The sequence below is a fragment of the Drosophila ficusphila genome, unplaced genomic scaffold (assembly GCF_018152265.1).
Source record: "Drosophila ficusphila isolate 14025-0441.05 unplaced genomic scaffold, ASM1815226v1 contig_414, whole genome shotgun sequence".
NCBI lineage: Eukaryota > Metazoa > Arthropoda > Insecta > Diptera > Drosophilidae > Drosophila > Drosophila ficusphila.
In genome coordinates this window covers 14,507,246-14,524,479 of record NW_025064328.1, presented here as the reverse complement: position 1 = coordinate 14,524,479, position 17,234 = coordinate 14,507,246, and the positions used below count along the sequence as shown (strand labels likewise).

The following is a 17,234-nucleotide window of genomic DNA, read 5'->3' as shown; positions in this document are numbered from 1 at the left end:
TACATTTGGCCAGAAAAAAGATTTTTCCACAATTGCCAGAATACACGGCTTCGGGACTCCTCCGAAATGCTTTTAGCCAATTATAATTACAACAGGTGGGCCTAGTGCTCTCACAGGGATGTGTATGTAATCTGGTTTGGACCTGTGTGTGTGTTTGTAATCTCGACCTGGTGTAAAAACAAAGACATCTTTGCTGTAGTTTTTGTTTTTATTTACAGCAGAAGTCGAAGAAGAAGCAGCTTCGAGAAAAATATATTTATTTTTGTGATACGTAATTTCTGGGGTTGTTTGGCCGCTTCAAATACAAATTGCAATAAAACTGGTTTCCCAAGTCGAGCGTATAATAATGTACCAGGATTTTGATTATTGCTTTCTTTATTTGTTGCTGCTGTTGTTGCTTTTACTGTGATGTTGCTATTGTTTTGTTGCATGCCTTGCATTTTTTCAGTACACATATTCCTTTTGCATTTTGCCACATTTTGACTGCAGTCCCTTCCCCCACTCCTCCCCTGCCCCTTAAAAAAACCGGCTTAAAATAAAGAAGTGTGCGTGAGGAGGCATGTCGCTGTAAGTGTGTGGGGCAACTGCAATTGGAGTTTAAGTTCGGCACCGTGGAACGTAAATGCCATTTAGCGTTGTAAATTGGCGTGAAAGCTTAAATTCCGCAAATAGTTACTGAAAGTTGTAATACAATATTTAATAGGTTGCAAAGAAACCGATGTGGCTTGGAACATAAAGTACTAAATATGTAAGTAAATTAGAGTTGGAATTTCTCGAAGGGTGGAAGATGATTAGGAAGTCCCTAAACAGTGCTGACACTGTGGGTGGTTAGCACACCCCACCGACTTTGCGTTTTTGTCCACGGTGCTCTTCTTGTAGTATCGTGGCCATCTACACATACTGTTTCTCACACCCGCTCTCTGTAACAACGATCTCGCTCTCTTCCCCCTGACTTATAAGCTCCTGTTTCGGCCTTCCTCTCCCGCTCAAAATTGGCTATTTACAGTTAAAGGCTGTTCGCTGCGTGGCTGACAGAAAATATTGCGGCTATTATTGGCTTTTCCTCTCCCGCTGCAACTTTATTACCAGTTTCCTTTCCGCCGGCCAAAGAAAACTGCGAATGGCTTTTCATTGAGAGATTTTTCCCTCAGAGAGACAGGGTAACCCGTGCACACTTATACTCGGAGAAAGGTAATTTATTTGAATTTGATTTTCATTGCTATTGGTTAAAGTTATTGTTTTTAAGACAAATATATATACGTATATTGGAATTTTAAAACTATTCACTTTTATACAAGCCGCAAGTTCCGTGGAGTCCCACTGCCGGGCAAATCATCTTTTATCAAAAAGATAAATAGACTTTTTCCGAACATAGAATACTGCTAATTTATCCCTGCAGAAATCAACATTGTTCTTTATGCATTGATTGTGGGGGCGTCAGAACGCCCCCTTATTTGCAAGTAATAATGGCCTTTACGATTCACAATTTCATTTTGAATGGGGGTCTCTTTAAAATTGTTATCGTGGCAAGGGGCGTTGACAGCGGATGTTTGGTGAAGGGGAGGACTGCGGGGACTTTAGGAGCCTTTGTCTTAAATCAAGTTTCGTCGCACATGACTTTATCTTGGCGTCGTTTTCATCATCGTCGCAATAGAGTTCAAAGGCCCAATTAACCAAATAAAATGCATGAAACCAGAAAATACTTTTTTTACTCATTGTTTTATAAGGCAAAATGACATTAAATGGTATTGTAAATATTTGAGTGCAGCGATCAAATGGCAGCCGAAGCCAGTTATTCTTGTTGCTTTGCAGCTCTTAGGAACGTGCTGGTATTTGGAAGCGCAATCGTTTGAGTTCTCATTTGAGTTTTGAGCTTTTAACTTAAGCCTGGGTGCGGAGCCGGTGTCATCAGCATAATTTACGTGCCGATGCCCGTCCAACCGAGAGTCACGTTTCCACATTACGCTCCTTATCACATGTCGTTGAGGGGGAAACACTTGTAGTATTGTAGAAATCGGAGAAAATCAAAGGTTCTTAAAGACTCTAAAATCGAGCATGCATGGATATAAGCTTTACAAGACATTAAATTTAAATCTTAAATTGGCAAAGATTAATTTTATGTTACAAATTCGGAAGTAAAATCAAAATGAGATGACAACTGCCGCCATTTTAAAAACAATCTTCTTTTAATTTTTATTGCTTTGAGCATGCCTCATTTTAATAGAGAACAGTCGAACCTCAATAAAACTCTTTAGTTTGCTAATGAAAATACAGTCGAGCTTCCATATTAGGAGTCCAAACCTAGATCCAAACCTAGATAAAAGTAAAATCATTCCTATAATTTATTTCTAAGCGTGATTTTGTTGGACGCTATAATCATTTTATGGTCAATTCTAAGGAACTGAGTGGAAGTAATGCAAGTTAGAATGATGGATTTCGAAATGCTTTATTCTTGGAAGTATCCATGAGATACACGTAATTTATTTGGAAGCTGGTTTACCCACGGGGATTTCCACTGTTCATGCAAATGAGCAGCGCTTATCTCGTTTAGCTGTTGATCAGTGCTTATCAGGGGGGCCCTGAACGCCCCCAATAAAAACACGAAACACATACGCCAATCTCACGCATACGGGCATGCACACATTTCGAGTAATTCAATTATTTTGTGTATTATTTTCAATGTGCAACAAAAGCGACAATAAAATAACAAGCCGACTTATCGCCGTGTTGCTGCTGTTGTTGCAATGCTTGTTGCTGATGTTGTCGTCGATTTCAAACTGGCACTGACTGGCACTGGCGCACAGCTATAGCAATTATTCTGTGTTCGCTTCAGTCGCCTCGCCGCCCGTTGATTTTGATAGAGCCCGAGACTTCCGCTGGCCTAAGGCGCGGGGGCGGAAAGCCGCGGTGTTGGGGCTGGAAAAATCCAAGGAAAGTTTGGCGAATGTCGGGAATTATCAAGAAAAGGGGCGGACAAGGGCCGAATTTGTTTGTGTTGGTAACAACAGAATGGCTTAAAAGTCTATTTGTGTGTTAAACAATAATAGTTAAAAAAATTCAGTTGAGCCAGTGCAATTTTAACAACCAAATTAACAACCCCTTTAAACCGTAAATACGTCGTTTATTCCCCTTTTTCGCCCAAAAATCGTTAAGTGGGAATTTATTAGGCGAACTTAACCTACTAATCAAAAAGGCCATAAAATAAATATGAATTAAAATGACACTTCACTTACCTAGCGCATAAAAGTTGGTAATTCACTCGAAAACTTTCTTTAGAAACTCAATTACTAAGAATTATATTAAAGTGGACAATATGTATGTTAAAACTCTAAAATTCCTTCATATTAATACACTCAATGATAATTTGAAATGTGTCTGAAATTAGCGCCATCCAGATAACAAAACCTGTAAGCGAGTTGGCACTTCCCATTTATCGATTTAATCATCGATAGAAAGCAGTACTGAAAGACCCCATAAGGCCCCTGCACTTAACAACACTGTGCGCAGTTTGACATGCACACAGTTTTGGAGTAACTCAAAATATTTTCGCTATGGTTTTTTTTTAATAATTTCGTGTGTGAAACGGTGATATTATTGATTTTTAATTGCATTTAATGCATCGGCCAGCCGAGACACATCAAAATCCGCTGGAAGACTTTACGGATTTCCCACACAAAGGCAGTGAAAAAGTTTTGTTTACCTTTTTTCGATATCCCAGAGTTCTGCGATTTCCGTGTCACTGTGTGCGTGTAAGAGTGCCCGTGTGTGTGCGAGCTGGTGTGCAAAAATGGAAATGCATTCTCAATAAAATAAAATAAATGTGCCAACCAAGGAAAAGTAGCGCATTCTAAAATTGGTTGCTAAAGCTGCGCACATGGAAAATGTGTCCAATGTTTCCACCAGCACTTCGTCTTCTTCTTCAACTTCAACTACTTCCGCACTGAAACTCCAAAGTGAGTAGTCCTTAACTCCACCAGTCCCCCCTTCGCCATCAATGTTTTGTATCTGCGACGGACCGTATCTCCCGATTTTCGACCTGATAACATATTGGTTTTCCAATTAGTTTTTGTTTTGTTGTGCTTCCCTTTGCGTTGCTTTTTGTTTTCACGTTGTTGGTGGGTTTCTTTGGGCCATTAACCCATTGGTGGCTAGGGTTGGTATTATCTTTAGTTTTGGCATTGCTTAAAACGTAATAATTTTTCATCATTTTATGGATTTACTTGACTTTCAATGATAGTAAGTTTATTTCTTCTAAATTCCTATAGTCGTGATCAGCTGTTCTTGCTTCTCAAGGATATGGCAACTCCGTTGAAAAAAACCTTCGCGGGCCCTGATTTTATTTATGATTTTATATATTAATCTAGATTTAAAAATAAATTACTGTTTGGTTTCCATAAGTAAAAGAGTGTGGTATAGATAAGATAAGCTAAATTAAGCTCGTTAAAAATTTCCCCAAAAGCACAATAAATTATGATATAAGTTGTGTGCTATTACACACATTTTATTTTACTCTTCGATTAATAATTACACCTTAACAAAAAAATAAAAAAAATTACCATCTAACCAATTGATAAAAATGAAAATTAATTAAAAATGGGCGCAAATGAAGTCTAGACCACTACAATCAGTTAAGGCAGATCAATTTGACAACTATCAACATTCGAACTTTAGGAATTGTTAAGGCCTATTCTTTTTGATTTGTCCTCTTTCTTAACCCTTTGGTGGCAATCTATGCCCAGAATCTATTGGCGTTTTTATCGAACTCCTTCCCCAGCTGGCATATCTAACGTTCATTTGATTTATGCTTCTAATAAAAATTCAATAGACTTGCAATTTGTTCAGCTACCCAGAAACTTGTGTACTCCCTTTACTCTTTGCTTAGCAAACAGGGCGAAGCACGTGGTACAGCACAGTGGGACAAACTTCAAATATTGTGGTGCGAAGGAAATCGAAATCATAAGTTGTATTTAAATGTTAAGGGGCACAACTAGTGTGACGGCCTAAAAAAATGGTGATTTTTGGGAATTTTTATAAAAAAAACTACTTGATCAATTCTTTTCAAATTTTCAGAATATATTTATACATGTTTTAAGAATGTATAGTAAAATTTTTAAAGAAAAAAGTTAAATATTTTTTAAGTTATAGTCGATCTCCAACGGCGCTAAAAAAAAAAGTGCCTCAACTGCTGCAGTGATTCCGGCCCTCTCCGTGGGCGAAATCAAAAAATGAAAAATTCTCATTAAACTAGATAATATTTTCCATACCATGAACTACGATAAAAAAAAAATATCAAAAAATGACAAAATGGCAGCGTTTAAAAAAAAAAAATCGAATTTTAACCAAAATTTTGGTCGTTTTTGGCCTGCCAAAATTCAATTTTTAATCGGATCAAAAATCCGATAGTTCATGGTACGTAGAACTATATAAAGAACATGTAAAAAAAATTTGGTAGTGATCGGATCACTAGTTTTTGAGTTATCACTGCAGCAAATTTGGAAATGCTGTTTCGAGAAAAACGCGTTTAAAGATAAAATGATCGTTTGCACTGTTATGAGAGCGGCTGCTCTTTAAATTGTTATAACTCAAAAACTATTTGAGATATAGATTTTAAATTTTAATATGTTATTTTTAAAGGTTTAATCTACCGAAAAATGAAAAAAAAATTTTTTGGATTTTTTTAAAACTTCACACTAGTTGTGCCCCTTAAGTTAAAAAAAACATTTAGTCATGTCTGCATTGCATTTTCTCATTTGTTGATTATGTTTGTTATTTGAAGTAAACCTAGGTCTTAGAGTTTATTAATTTTAACCCCACAGTACGTGGACCGTAGAACATCAAAAGCCGCGACGAACGCAAAAATATGCCAAGCTTCAGCCAAGAGTGTTTTATGTGTTACGCGGCTCCCTGATCCCCCGATCCCCTGATCCCCGAATCCCTGGGTTGTGGCTGCCCCGCCATACATTACAATGAAGTATGTGCGCCCGAAAGGATGGCCAGCCAACTGCCCGAGCCCCACCTATTCTATTCCGATCCTGGTCCGATTCGGGCGGTCTATTTTGCCTGGCGGCAGGCGACCTTTCCGCACAGACACTCCAAAGCGGGTGAAGGGGCGCAGACACTTGTCCACTTGGGGTCAGATGGCCGCATGTGGCGCTCCTCCGGCCCGCTGGTTCGCCTTTCCCGAAGCACGGCCAAATGAAGGCGGCGTCAACGGCTAATTATGACCCGCACGTTTTTGCGAAAACAAACACACATGGTGAGGGGGGTGAGGAAAGCTGGCAGGGCAAGGGGGAGAAGGGAGGTGGGAGGTGGAAGAGCAGGGGAGCCGGACAAGTGTTTAGGCTACATTTCGAAATGTTTCCGGCGCGCACTTTACGTTCCGTGTCGCCTTCAGCCTTGAGAGTCTATATTTGGCAACGCATGCAGGGCAGAGACCCCCACGTTCCTCAGTCCCTAAATTCACCCCCTTGAATCTACCCCCAAGTCTACTTTCTCCTCCTTTCTTGGCTGGCAACTCGCTGTTTGTTTGTTGCACTTTTATTGCGTTTTGTGCCGGGGTTCCTCGGCTAAGTAGTCCTTCGTCCCTGCCATAAACATGTCGTCTTTCGCTTGATTTAGCGTTTGGCTGCCCCCGTCTCCGTCCACCCATTGTTGGCCAACAAAATAGAGTGTCCGAGCCACTGACCGCTCTAGGCTTACGCCGCGTATACGTAATGCCCGTCGCCCCTCTTTCTTTTTTTGGACTCTGGGAAAGTGCAACAATGGAGCCACGCCTCCTGCTCTGTCACATGCGCTTCTAATGCAAAGCTTTCGCCACTCGATCGAGATGGAGTCATAAATCTTGTGCCGCTCATGAAGTTTCCATTGAATCTGCATACAATGGGGCTGTCCGCTTTTTTGGGGCCGCAAACGTTCAATTCAAGCTCGTGCTCTCAATACCCAAAACAAAATGTATCTTAAACAACCCAAGTTTTATAAATTAAAAAAATATATATAAGAAGTGTTTTTAACGCAAAAAAGAAGAATATTAACCGACAACTAGATTTTAAAGCAGGTGTACAAAGGCCAGCTACTTAAGACTTTATCGTTTGTTTTTTTTAGGCCAAATAAATTCCAAAAATGTACTAATCCGATCGCAGAGCAGTGGCAAGCTAATCAGCAATGAAGCAAAACCGGCTAAATCTACAGCAGCAACCAGTACAACGACGAATCTGCGAGCGGCCAAGCTCAAGATCGGGGCCATGCAACAGCAGAAGAAGCAACAGCAGCAGCAACAGCAGCAACAGCAACAGCCGACGAACGGCAGCAACATCATCCTGCTGCGCGGCACGCGCAACGAGAATGGGCAGATCATCATCCAGAACAAGCAGGACATCCTCAGCCTGCTCAGCGAGCAGCAGCAGCAGGAGAAGGGCCACCCGTCCACGGCCATCACGCTCAACCAACTGCCCACAGCCACGACGGTGGCCAGGAAGACCATTGTGCAGAGCTCGGGTGGCAGCATCAGCGGTAACAGCAACAGCAGCAGCAACTCGACTATTTCCATTGTGGCCAGCGGCAACAGCAAGGAGTCCAGCAGCAACACGATCCTTCTGCAAACGCCCATCAATGCCAGCCAGTTGGAGAGCGTTCTGAAGGCCCAGGAGCGTTCCAAGCAGCAGAATGCCGCACAAGCAAAGCTGGTGGAGCGACCCTTTATGCTGAAACACGTAAGAATGTTTCTTGTTTGGTGTTTACACAGTAGCTGATTTGTTTCATTCTGTTGCAGGCCTCGCGCAGCCTCAGTTCCGAGAGCAACTGCGACAGCAAGTCGCCCTTTGTGCTGCAGACGCTGAAGCGCCTGGAAAAGTCGCAGTCCATCCTGGTCATCCGCAACTCCACTGGCACCAGCTCCGCCAGCAACTCTTCCATGGCCACTTCGCCTCCAAGCGGCAACGGGCTGACCTCTTCAAGTATTCTCAGCGTGACACGCACCTCGAAGGCGGCCAAGGGCGTGGCAGGGGCGCTGCACAAGCTCAAGGCGGCGGCAGCAACAACAGCAGCGAGCGCAGGGGCAACGTCCACGGGAGCAACAGCGTCGACGGCCACTACGATCTTGAGGCTGGGAAAGAGCGCCACCACTCTGGCCATTAACGGCGGCAGTAAGCTGGAGGCAACGACAACCACGGCGGCAACAACAGCAGGTGCTGTTGCAACAACGACAACGACAACATCAAATAAATTGTCCGGCGCGGTGACAAGCGAGCAGCAGCAGCAGCAACAATCGACAACATCGCAAACGAATGTGCCGCTTGGGAACGGTAAGTCTCGAGGATTCGGTATCGCCGAATTTCGAATGCGGCGCATAAATTGCTGGCGGGGCTTGCAGCAGGTGTTTCCTGCTGCAGGTGCATTTGCATCGGGACCGAAAACAAAGCCTGACGCAGTCTCCTGGCGGAAGGTTCGCCAGATTCGGCTTTGTACGCCGTCTTTGTTGCCTATTTTGGGGCAGTGCTTCGGGTTGGCTTCTATTGCTGTTTAGTTTCGAAATTTCGCTGATTTACCAGGAATTCGCGGACGTGGCCTGCCTAACAATTATTCAATTAAGTCGAGAAGCGTCTTGGCCGCCCCCCTCGGGGGCTCAGCTGCACTCGGCTGTGAATGCCATTGATTTTCACACCCGAATCAGTCGGCTGCTCCCTGGTGTCCGGTGTTTTGCTCTGGGGCAGGGCAAAACAAACAGCCAACTCGAGGAGAGTGGCTGTGTGCCGTCTTCATTAGCGCTGTGTGTGCTGAGTAACAAGTTACGAGTTATCAGAAAGTTTCCACCAGTCCGGCCCAATGACTTCCCAAGAACACAAAAAATTGAAAACAAATCAATTCGTTTGGGCGTAAAGTGCTCAAGACTTTCAATGATTCCATTTCAGTCCAATTGAAAGTTGCAGGTTAACTTTGCGAATTGAGTAGCTTCCTTCAAGCAAATCTTTTTCTACTTTAATTTTGAATTAATTGTGTTAGACTATTGGTAAATCTTAAAGCATGATGTATAACCTTCTAATTCAGTTTAAGAATGTAATTTGGAAACTTACGCACCCTTTGAAAATGAGTAGAGTCCCCTTAAGTATTTTTTTGGTCCTGCCCACGCATTTTTTCATCGCCTTATAAGTGTTAAAGCCATTCCTCAGAGATCCAAGTGCAGATTAGCCAAGTTGACAACTGGAAAACGATTGGCGAGCAACGCCCTGGGAAACGGGCAATCTGCTGAGGTCCACAGAAAAGTCGCATTCGGGAATCCGGTGGTGGGTGAGGGAGTGGGGATGATTATTGCACTCGATACATGAGTGTCGTCTTGGCCGGCGATTCTGCTGACGGGCCAGAACGAGGCGAGAAGTGTCTAAGTGATTTTTAAGCCAGATTCGAGTTATGGCTAGAGGCAACATCCCGTTTTGTGGGGGTGTCGGCTGCCGAGTTGCCGGCTTATTGCGAGGCTCAAGTATTGCTGATGTTTCAATTGCCGAGCGAGCGGCGGACCAAGTGCACATGTGTGTGGTCTCGAATGCAGACATTTGGGAGATCTCTATCTGATTTGCAGTTAAACAAATGCAAGGCAAAGCGAAAAAATCAACGAACAGACCAACAGACTTGCCCGCTTGCATTTTATTGATAAAACTTTGCCAGCTCCGGATTTAAAATATTTTAATTTAGTTTGGCTTTAGTTTTTCGGCAACCGTGCTGTTTTCCTGTTATCCTATCATATTCGCCATGGCCATTAGCTAAAAGGCGGCCAACCTTCAGAAAAAAAGAGATATATAGAGAGCTGAAATAAAGCCACGAAATTCGCCTTTCGCCGAGGTCTTCTATCACTTTTTTATGCCCGAAAGGCAGGCAAATTAAACAAATTACCCCCACACACATGTGGATCCGTGAAATACTTTTGCATGCAAATCCCGTCGAAAAAATCTGAAAAAGCGTTACAATTCGCTTTCGACTTTTTGTGCATTTTTCTTCGAAAATCCTTTTGGCCGAGCCTTGTGTGCTTCATTATCATTATTCGAGTCCGTTTCCCTGTCTCTTGCCTTGAGCACATAATTGCCAAGAGAAATAAAAAAGTTGGCGCTTTGTTTTGCACAAAACTTTTGCATTTCCGTTGTTATGAAACTTGAGCGCGTGCAAAAAAAAAAGGACGAGCATGTACGTAGTGAGCGCCAGAAGTGAGTGAAAAAAACTGACTGAAAAAGAAGACAAAAGGGCCGACAACAATCTTTCGTGTGAGTTAAATTGCAAAATATGATGGCCGGCGCCTGGCACCACTTCACACAGGCCCAAAAGGAGGGCGGGCGGGCGGAGCGGTGTCGTGCCGTAGGTGGCTGGCTAATTAGATAACACTGGGCCTAATTTGACCTGCCACGCCCACTGCCCGCCCTAGCCCTCCACTTGTTTTTCCTTTGCAGACACACACACAGCGGACAGACACCTCGTTTGATTATTGTGTCAAAGTCCTGGGTTTTGTTTTCTTTGGTCTTTTACCCACTTTCAATCCGTGTTTGCCATGCCCTGATTTGCTTTGGCCATCTGTGCCGCATTTCATTCTAGAACTCTAATCACATATTATTTGTCCGCCTGCCCATTCAACCACGGTGAAATTCCACTGAAAATGTAATTTTGGCTAATAGATTTGGCTATGCAACTAATGTCTTGTCAAGCCTTTGCTGCTTGTCAGGACTGCTCCCTTTCCCAACAACAATATCGAATGTCCTCTATGCCAATAAACTTAGAGATAAGTACTGGTGAATCGACGTTTATTGTTAAAAATCCAGCAACTAGTGCTCTCTGTAGTTCTTGTATTCGGAAGTTGCCTTTAGCAATACTTTAACTTGATTCTGCGTGATAAAACTGATATGGAGGGCGTACTCGCCCGTTTCGACAGGAAACCGTTTGCGAAAATTATCCCAATCCATTTCGTAGTTATTACATTGGACTTCATCATTGGGCTGAAAGTACAGAGTACAGAAATAAAATTGAAGGATTGCCTTTATAAACTTACCTTAAGGGGACACGTGTAGTTGTTGCCGAGATAGGGCATTACGTAGCCGTAAACAAGGCTGAAGAGATAGTGGTCCTTGTGGTTTAAAAACTCGCACAAGTTAAACGTAAAGTTGTACAGAAAGGGTCGCCAGCCATTAGCCCTCTTAAAGAACTCTATGCGTAACTGCGGTTATTTATTGGGGACATATTATTAAGGGACAGATTGAAAGGATCCATAACTCACATATATTTTGTTAACGAGCGTTTTCTGTCTGTAGTGTATAGTCATTGAATTCCTATAGCGATTAATAGGATTAATTTTGCAGAGAAGAAATTCCCCAAACCCATCGTTATCCACTGTGCACACTAGGTTCTTAAACTTGGCATCCACCCCAACCGAATTCAGAAACAAAAGGCTAAAAATCAACACAGCCAACATGATTACTGTAGAGTTAAAGCAAAACTGAATTGGTTTAAACGCTAAAATGAATCAGATGGAAATTTTAGAACAGCTTAAAATCTCATTAGCTAAGTTCGGTGGAATATTCAATTTAGAGAGCTACCAAATTATCTTTATACCAATTATAATATTGTAAGGGCGTTAATGCTAAATTGATTTGCAACAGTAAAGTATATATACACTTTATTAACATATACTTAATGTCCTTTTGCCCACGTAAATAACAAAGAACAGGTGCCCTTGCAATAATTATTAAACTCGATAGTTGTAGTACTCTGCCGATCTTTGAAAGGTCAAAGTGACTTTCCTCTGGACAACGAAACTCAGCTGCAGAGCGTATTCACCCGTTTCTATCGGGAAACGTACTCTGAACTTTTTGATGTCAAACTCCAGCTCCTTTCTGAAAAAGTATGGAACCAAGGAGCTTATATCTTGTACTAGTGAAGTGTGTTTACCTTGAAAGGACACGTGTAGTTGGTTATCGGGATGTCCGGCTTGAGATACTCGAATCCTAGGTTCACTATCAAGTTGTTCCTCTTGGACAGAAAATCGCAAAGGTTGAATGTGATATTGTACAGAAAAGGGCGCCAACCATTCGCTCGCTTAAAAAGCTCCAAATGCATCTAGAGGGGGTATAATAAAATGTAAAGGACATGATAAGAAATATAATTTACGGGCACATTATTAATCGTCCTTATTTGTCTGAATTGAATATTTATCGAGTTCCTGTCTCGGTTGATGGCCTTGATCTTGTACAGTATAATTTCGCCAAAAGACTTGTCGTAGTTAGCACAGTGGAGACTCTTGAACTTGGTATCCACCTGCAAAGATGACAGAAGCACAAGTCCAAAGATTAACAGTGCTTACATGGCTCCTGGATGTCGAAAAGAGAACTAAATTTCTCAATTAAATAGAATTAAATATCTCATCTCGTTATATCCAGATATCCAGCGCATTCACTTAAATGAACCTTAATAAACTGTTAAATTGTGTGGCAACTGGTGCATAAAATAAAAAAAGACAGAAAAAAACTGATTTACTAAGCAATTAAAAATAAGATGAAACAAACTGTTAAATTGTGTGGCAACTGGTGCATAAAATAGAAAAAAGACAGAAAAAAACTGATTTACTAAGCAATTAAAAATAAATCTTTTCTTCTAATCGTTTTAACTGATCAGCTCGTTAATCAGTCGATGTATATTTTAAGAGTGCTGAAAACCTAGTGTGACTCTCTTGGCTGTCCACTTCAAATATTTAATGCATCAGTTATTTTTGGGTGGCTAACCCAATTTTGTGTTTCGCGATTTTCAAAATTTTGTGAAAGAATTTGCCCGTCAATAACCCAAATATTTGCCTAATATTAATTTCTTGCCAAGAAATATACTTATAATAAAATATATATTAAATAAATCCGTAGGATTGTGGCGTGTGTCGCAGGTGCGTCCGTGTCCATGTTGCATAGTTGCGCCTCGCGTTGATTAAAAATTCCAGCGCCAAGTTGACTGCCCACCGGAAGGTGTGCAAAGGTTTTCCAGGCACGTGCAATTCCCGGCCTTTCCCTCCGCTTTTCACGCTTTTGTTTTTGCTTCCTGGACTTGTTATTGTTTTGGTTTCGCTGCCTTTTGGGGTAGGACCAAGTGGAGCCGACGACGAGCCCCTCCGGTTTAGGTGGGCAGGGGGTTAATCTATTGCGCAGGTCTCTAACGGTCGGCGAACAACCCCTAAATGCTGTTGTGCAATAGAAGTGTAGGTGCCTTTGTGGACCAACCCACACAGCGCTTCTGGCATTCCAGCGAAATTAGGCTAATGTCGTTTGTTTCTTGCCGAGGTGCTTCACTTACAGGATAGGAATACTCGTATGTCTTGCATTAATATTGATAACCCCTGCTTCGAAGGCTGATAGATACTTATTAAAATAAGTTCGAGTTTTAAGGCGAATCTCGGGAGCCGCACATAAAGCCTTCCGCCCACTTAGCGAGTGTTTAAGGAGCTGCCCTCTTCCACCACCACCACCACCACCTACTATATCCATCATCTCGTCGGCCCTCTCGCTCGCTCTTGCTTGGGCCCAAACTGCTGGCAACCGACGAATCCGGGCCCAAACGCAAAAACCCGGCCCGAGCGTCAGGACTCGGCTCCCGTCGGCCAGCCGAGTGTCCTGGCCTTCCGCTGGCGGTCGCCAGCTTTCAGCTTTCAGTTTCCAGACCTTGGCCAAGCCTGTCGGACGTGGCTTTCTCTTGGGCCTCCGGAAAATCCAGCCACGCTTACGTGCCGTTCTACGTACTTCGTCGCCATGCTTACGTGAAGACGGCCAATCCAATACTCCGATACTCCAGTCGTCCAATCGTCCAGCAGTCCATTATTTGCCCGTGCAGCGGCATTAAGTGTCCGCAGGCCGACTGGTTGATCTGGCAATAAGGTTTCCACAAACACGATTTAATCGGGAGCAGTTCGCCCGCTCGCGGATCTTCCAATTTGCCTCAATTTGTTTATGTAATTTGTTTACTCTTTGCTCAAGCCCTCGACTCTGTTTGTTGTTTGCTTTCCGTTCTTGTTGTTGTTGTTGTTTCTGTCGATGTTGTGTGGTCAATTTAAATTGGTGTACTTAAGATCCGGACCCTATGTGTGTTTTGTACTACATGTGCTCTTTGGTTATGTACGTAGTGATTTATTGGTTGATTGATGTTGTTAATTGGTGTCTTAGCGTAAACAGCCTCGCTTGTACGACATGTATTTTAAGGAAAAGTAGATAAGAACACTTTTTGACTATTGTGATTCACGAAATTCTTGGACCCCGTTTAGGGACACGAGACTGGGCTTATCTGGGTCTAGTTTCAGCTGGCAGCTGTCAGTTGATAAGTCGGCTAAATATACAAATTGTTTTCTTCAACTGGCAAAACTCCCTCGCGGCTTGGCCAACTCGATTGAGATTGAACCGTGGTTCAAGGTTTCAGAGCTCGCGAGGGGGAAGTGCCAGCAGTTGTAATAGCTAAAGCCAAGTGAGACACACACAAATAGCTGAAATACCTAAACATTTGCACAGTTTGTAAGGCTGTCCAGGAAATTAGTGAAATTTCAGTGCCACCCGCTCCGAGATCTGTGTGTGTTGACACACGACTCGGGCTGAACATAAAGAGGAGATGTCAAGATAGCCGGCAGACTTATCAGCATCACGGAGTGACATTATCAACCCGAACTAAGCCTAAAACCCACTCCTCCCACGAATTTATGGCTGAGAAAAAGGCGATTCAACTTACAAATCTAACGAAAATTGTTGAAAATAATTCGCTCCGGTCCGGTCGGTCCACTCAGTCAACTCACGTATCCGCCAGCGATCAGACGCCCTTGGCGGACAAAAACGATTTCGGTGCAACATAAACTGTGCTGCCTGCAGTGACTAGTGATCCGTGATCAGTGATCAGTGACCGGTGATCGGTGATCGGTGATCTGTGAACAATTAACAGTTAACAGTTAACAGTAGAAAGAGAAAGTGCAGCCATGGCAGGCTACAGGTCGCTGCCGCTGGCTCCGGTGGCCGCCACGGCGGCGGTGCAGCCCACGATGGGCGGGGTGCCGCCCACGATGGCCGCCTACGCCCACCACCAGTCGATGACGGCGATGTCGAACAACGGTATTATCTATCAGTCGGCGGTGCACGCCTCCATCCACAGCCTGAATACGGTTCAGAGCCAGCACCGATCCTCAACCACCACCCATCATCACATTCTAGCCACGGCCACCGCCAAGGAAGAGTCCAAGGAAATGCAGCACCTGATGACCCACCAGCAGCACTCGGTGGCGCAGCAGCAGCACCTCCACCTGCAGCAGCAGCAGCAACTCCAGCAGCAGCAGCAGCAGCAGCAGCAGCAACAGCACCACCACCACCATCACCACCACCACCACCAGCAGCTGTCGCTGCACCAGAACCACCTGTACTTCAGCGGGGCGAGTCTGGGCCACCACCACCACCACCGCCAGATCTTCAGCCACTTGCAGAGCGCCCTCATGCCGCTCAGTGTCAGTAAGTATGTCCTCCCGCGGCGCCCTCCAAGGGGCGTGGCAGGTCGATAGAAAGAGGTCGGATTCCAGGTTGGATAACGTCTTTTGATGCTGTGGCTGTTGAAGTTGGTAAAGCGGAGAAATCAGTGATCGGTTCAGCACTTATCCTGCGGGGGATATTGCATAATTCTGTTTGCTTTCCTTTTAAACAGTACCAGAACATGATTAATTAAAGTCAAATCGTTATTGCCAATGATCCGCGACTAAAGAGCCTCCGAAGAAATCGCTTTACCAACGTTCAATAGCCATCGATATGTTGTTCCATTGGTGTTGCATGCTCAGTACTTATTCGAGTGTTTTTCCTATCGATGTTGTGTATACTTAACATATTTACTTCTCAATGTGCTAGTGTTTCCTCCGAATGTATAGATATTCGAAGAGAAACTCGGAGAACAGTAGAAATATCATACTCTAAATGTTGTTCTTGTGTTTTATGTGTATAGAATGAAACCCACGTTCTGAGCTTACGTTTTCTACACTTTGTATTCTGTTTGTAGTGAACTTTTAAAGCGGTCAAAAATCACTTCAACTGACACTCACAATCCCTTTAACACTCAGTCTCAGTCCACTCAAGTTTAAACTGTGTTTTGGCCGCGATTTCGATTTCCATTCGGGTTACTCCCCTTCGGAAAACACACTATGGGGGCCGAGAACATGGAGTTTAGCATTTTCTGAACATTTCATTAAATTTTATGTCATATCTTCCTGGGCAATAATTCGCACGCCATTCCAGAGACGCGTGCACGGGTGGCTCGCGCATACGTTGACAGTCGTTTATTGTTCGCAAAGGACACTCCACGCACACACTGAAACACACAAGGACTCGTGTACGGACACGCTGTAACCAGTTACAGTTACAGTTACAGTTACGTTTACCTATAACGAGGCTCGCACGCCTAAAACCTAAACTACAGACAATTGAAACAAAAGGCCACCGAAAGGAGGCCCAAAGGAAAGCCTTTCTCCGTTCCGTTCCCTTCCGTGTGATTGTGTGTGTGTGTGTGGGTATTGTGCGTGTGTGAGTGTGTGTGGGCAACAATGCAAAATATGCCCAACATTCGGCGTCTTTTTCCACTCGTTTCCAGCTTTTGTGCTGGCTTAGTTTTTTGTCACCTCACCTGCGCCTCTTCCTCGTCTTTTGTTGCACGTTGTGAAATATGTCAGCGATTGTTGCGACTTTCGTTGTGTTGTTTGTGTTTGTTGTTTCAAATCGCTGCTGCCGTGCGGCCATTGTCACATTAGATTTTGTTGCTGCCCGGCGGCCGCTTAACTTTATTATTTTAACTTAACGGCGTTTTAAGTGTTTTTTATGCGAGGTGGCACGAACAATGGCTTTCTCGGGGCACACGTGTGGGCGTAGGTGTGGGTGTAGGTGTGGCTGCACTCGGCTGCAAGTAAACACATCACACACCCACACGCACACCACACAGAGACTCCTCGTTTATGAGTAGCTTCATTATGCGCCTCATTTTTTGTAGCACACTTTTTGGGGCTGTGCAAAACCAACAAGTGCGGAGGTCTGCGACTGTGTGGGTGAGGCCATTGTTGTTCCCAGTCAATTGGATGGTTTTTGTGGCACCCAGGAGTTCGTTGTCTTCCCGCAGAACTTATCGTCTTTAATAGCACGTTTTGCATTTAAAGCCAGTTGTAAGACAACTGAAAGATAGCCCCAACCATTTCCTAGAAAGTAAGCCGAGAGTCCAGGCATCTT

The 17,234-nt window shown here is 43.6% G+C and overlaps 2 protein-coding genes across 7 annotated transcripts in view; one reads left to right on the top strand and one right to left on the bottom strand.

Annotated features, from left to right (window-relative positions):
• Positions 1-3,518: 3,518 nt before the first annotated feature.
• LOC108090852 overlaps positions 3,519-17,234 on the top strand; it is a 32,655-nt gene continuing 18,939 nt past the window's right edge. For all 6 annotated transcript variants that reach the window (XM_017189731.2, XM_017189732.2, XM_017189728.2 and 3 more), the window contains exons 1-3: positions 3,519-3,953; positions 7,102-7,709; positions 7,769-8,300. In XM_017189731.2, the coding sequence (XP_017045220.1) occupies positions 3,875-3,953; positions 7,102-7,709; positions 7,769-8,300 (1,219 nt within the window). In that variant the 5' untranslated portion in view covers positions 3,519-3,874. The remainder of the gene's footprint in view (positions 3,954-7,101; positions 7,710-7,768; positions 8,301-17,234) is intronic.
• Positions 9,400-13,499, bottom strand: LOC108090632. Its single transcript, XM_017189411.2, is given in 4 exon segments — positions 9,400-11,864; positions 11,903-12,087; positions 12,139-12,326; positions 13,436-13,499. Coding segments are annotated over 4 exon segments (585 nt in total). The 3' UTR covers positions 9,400-11,716.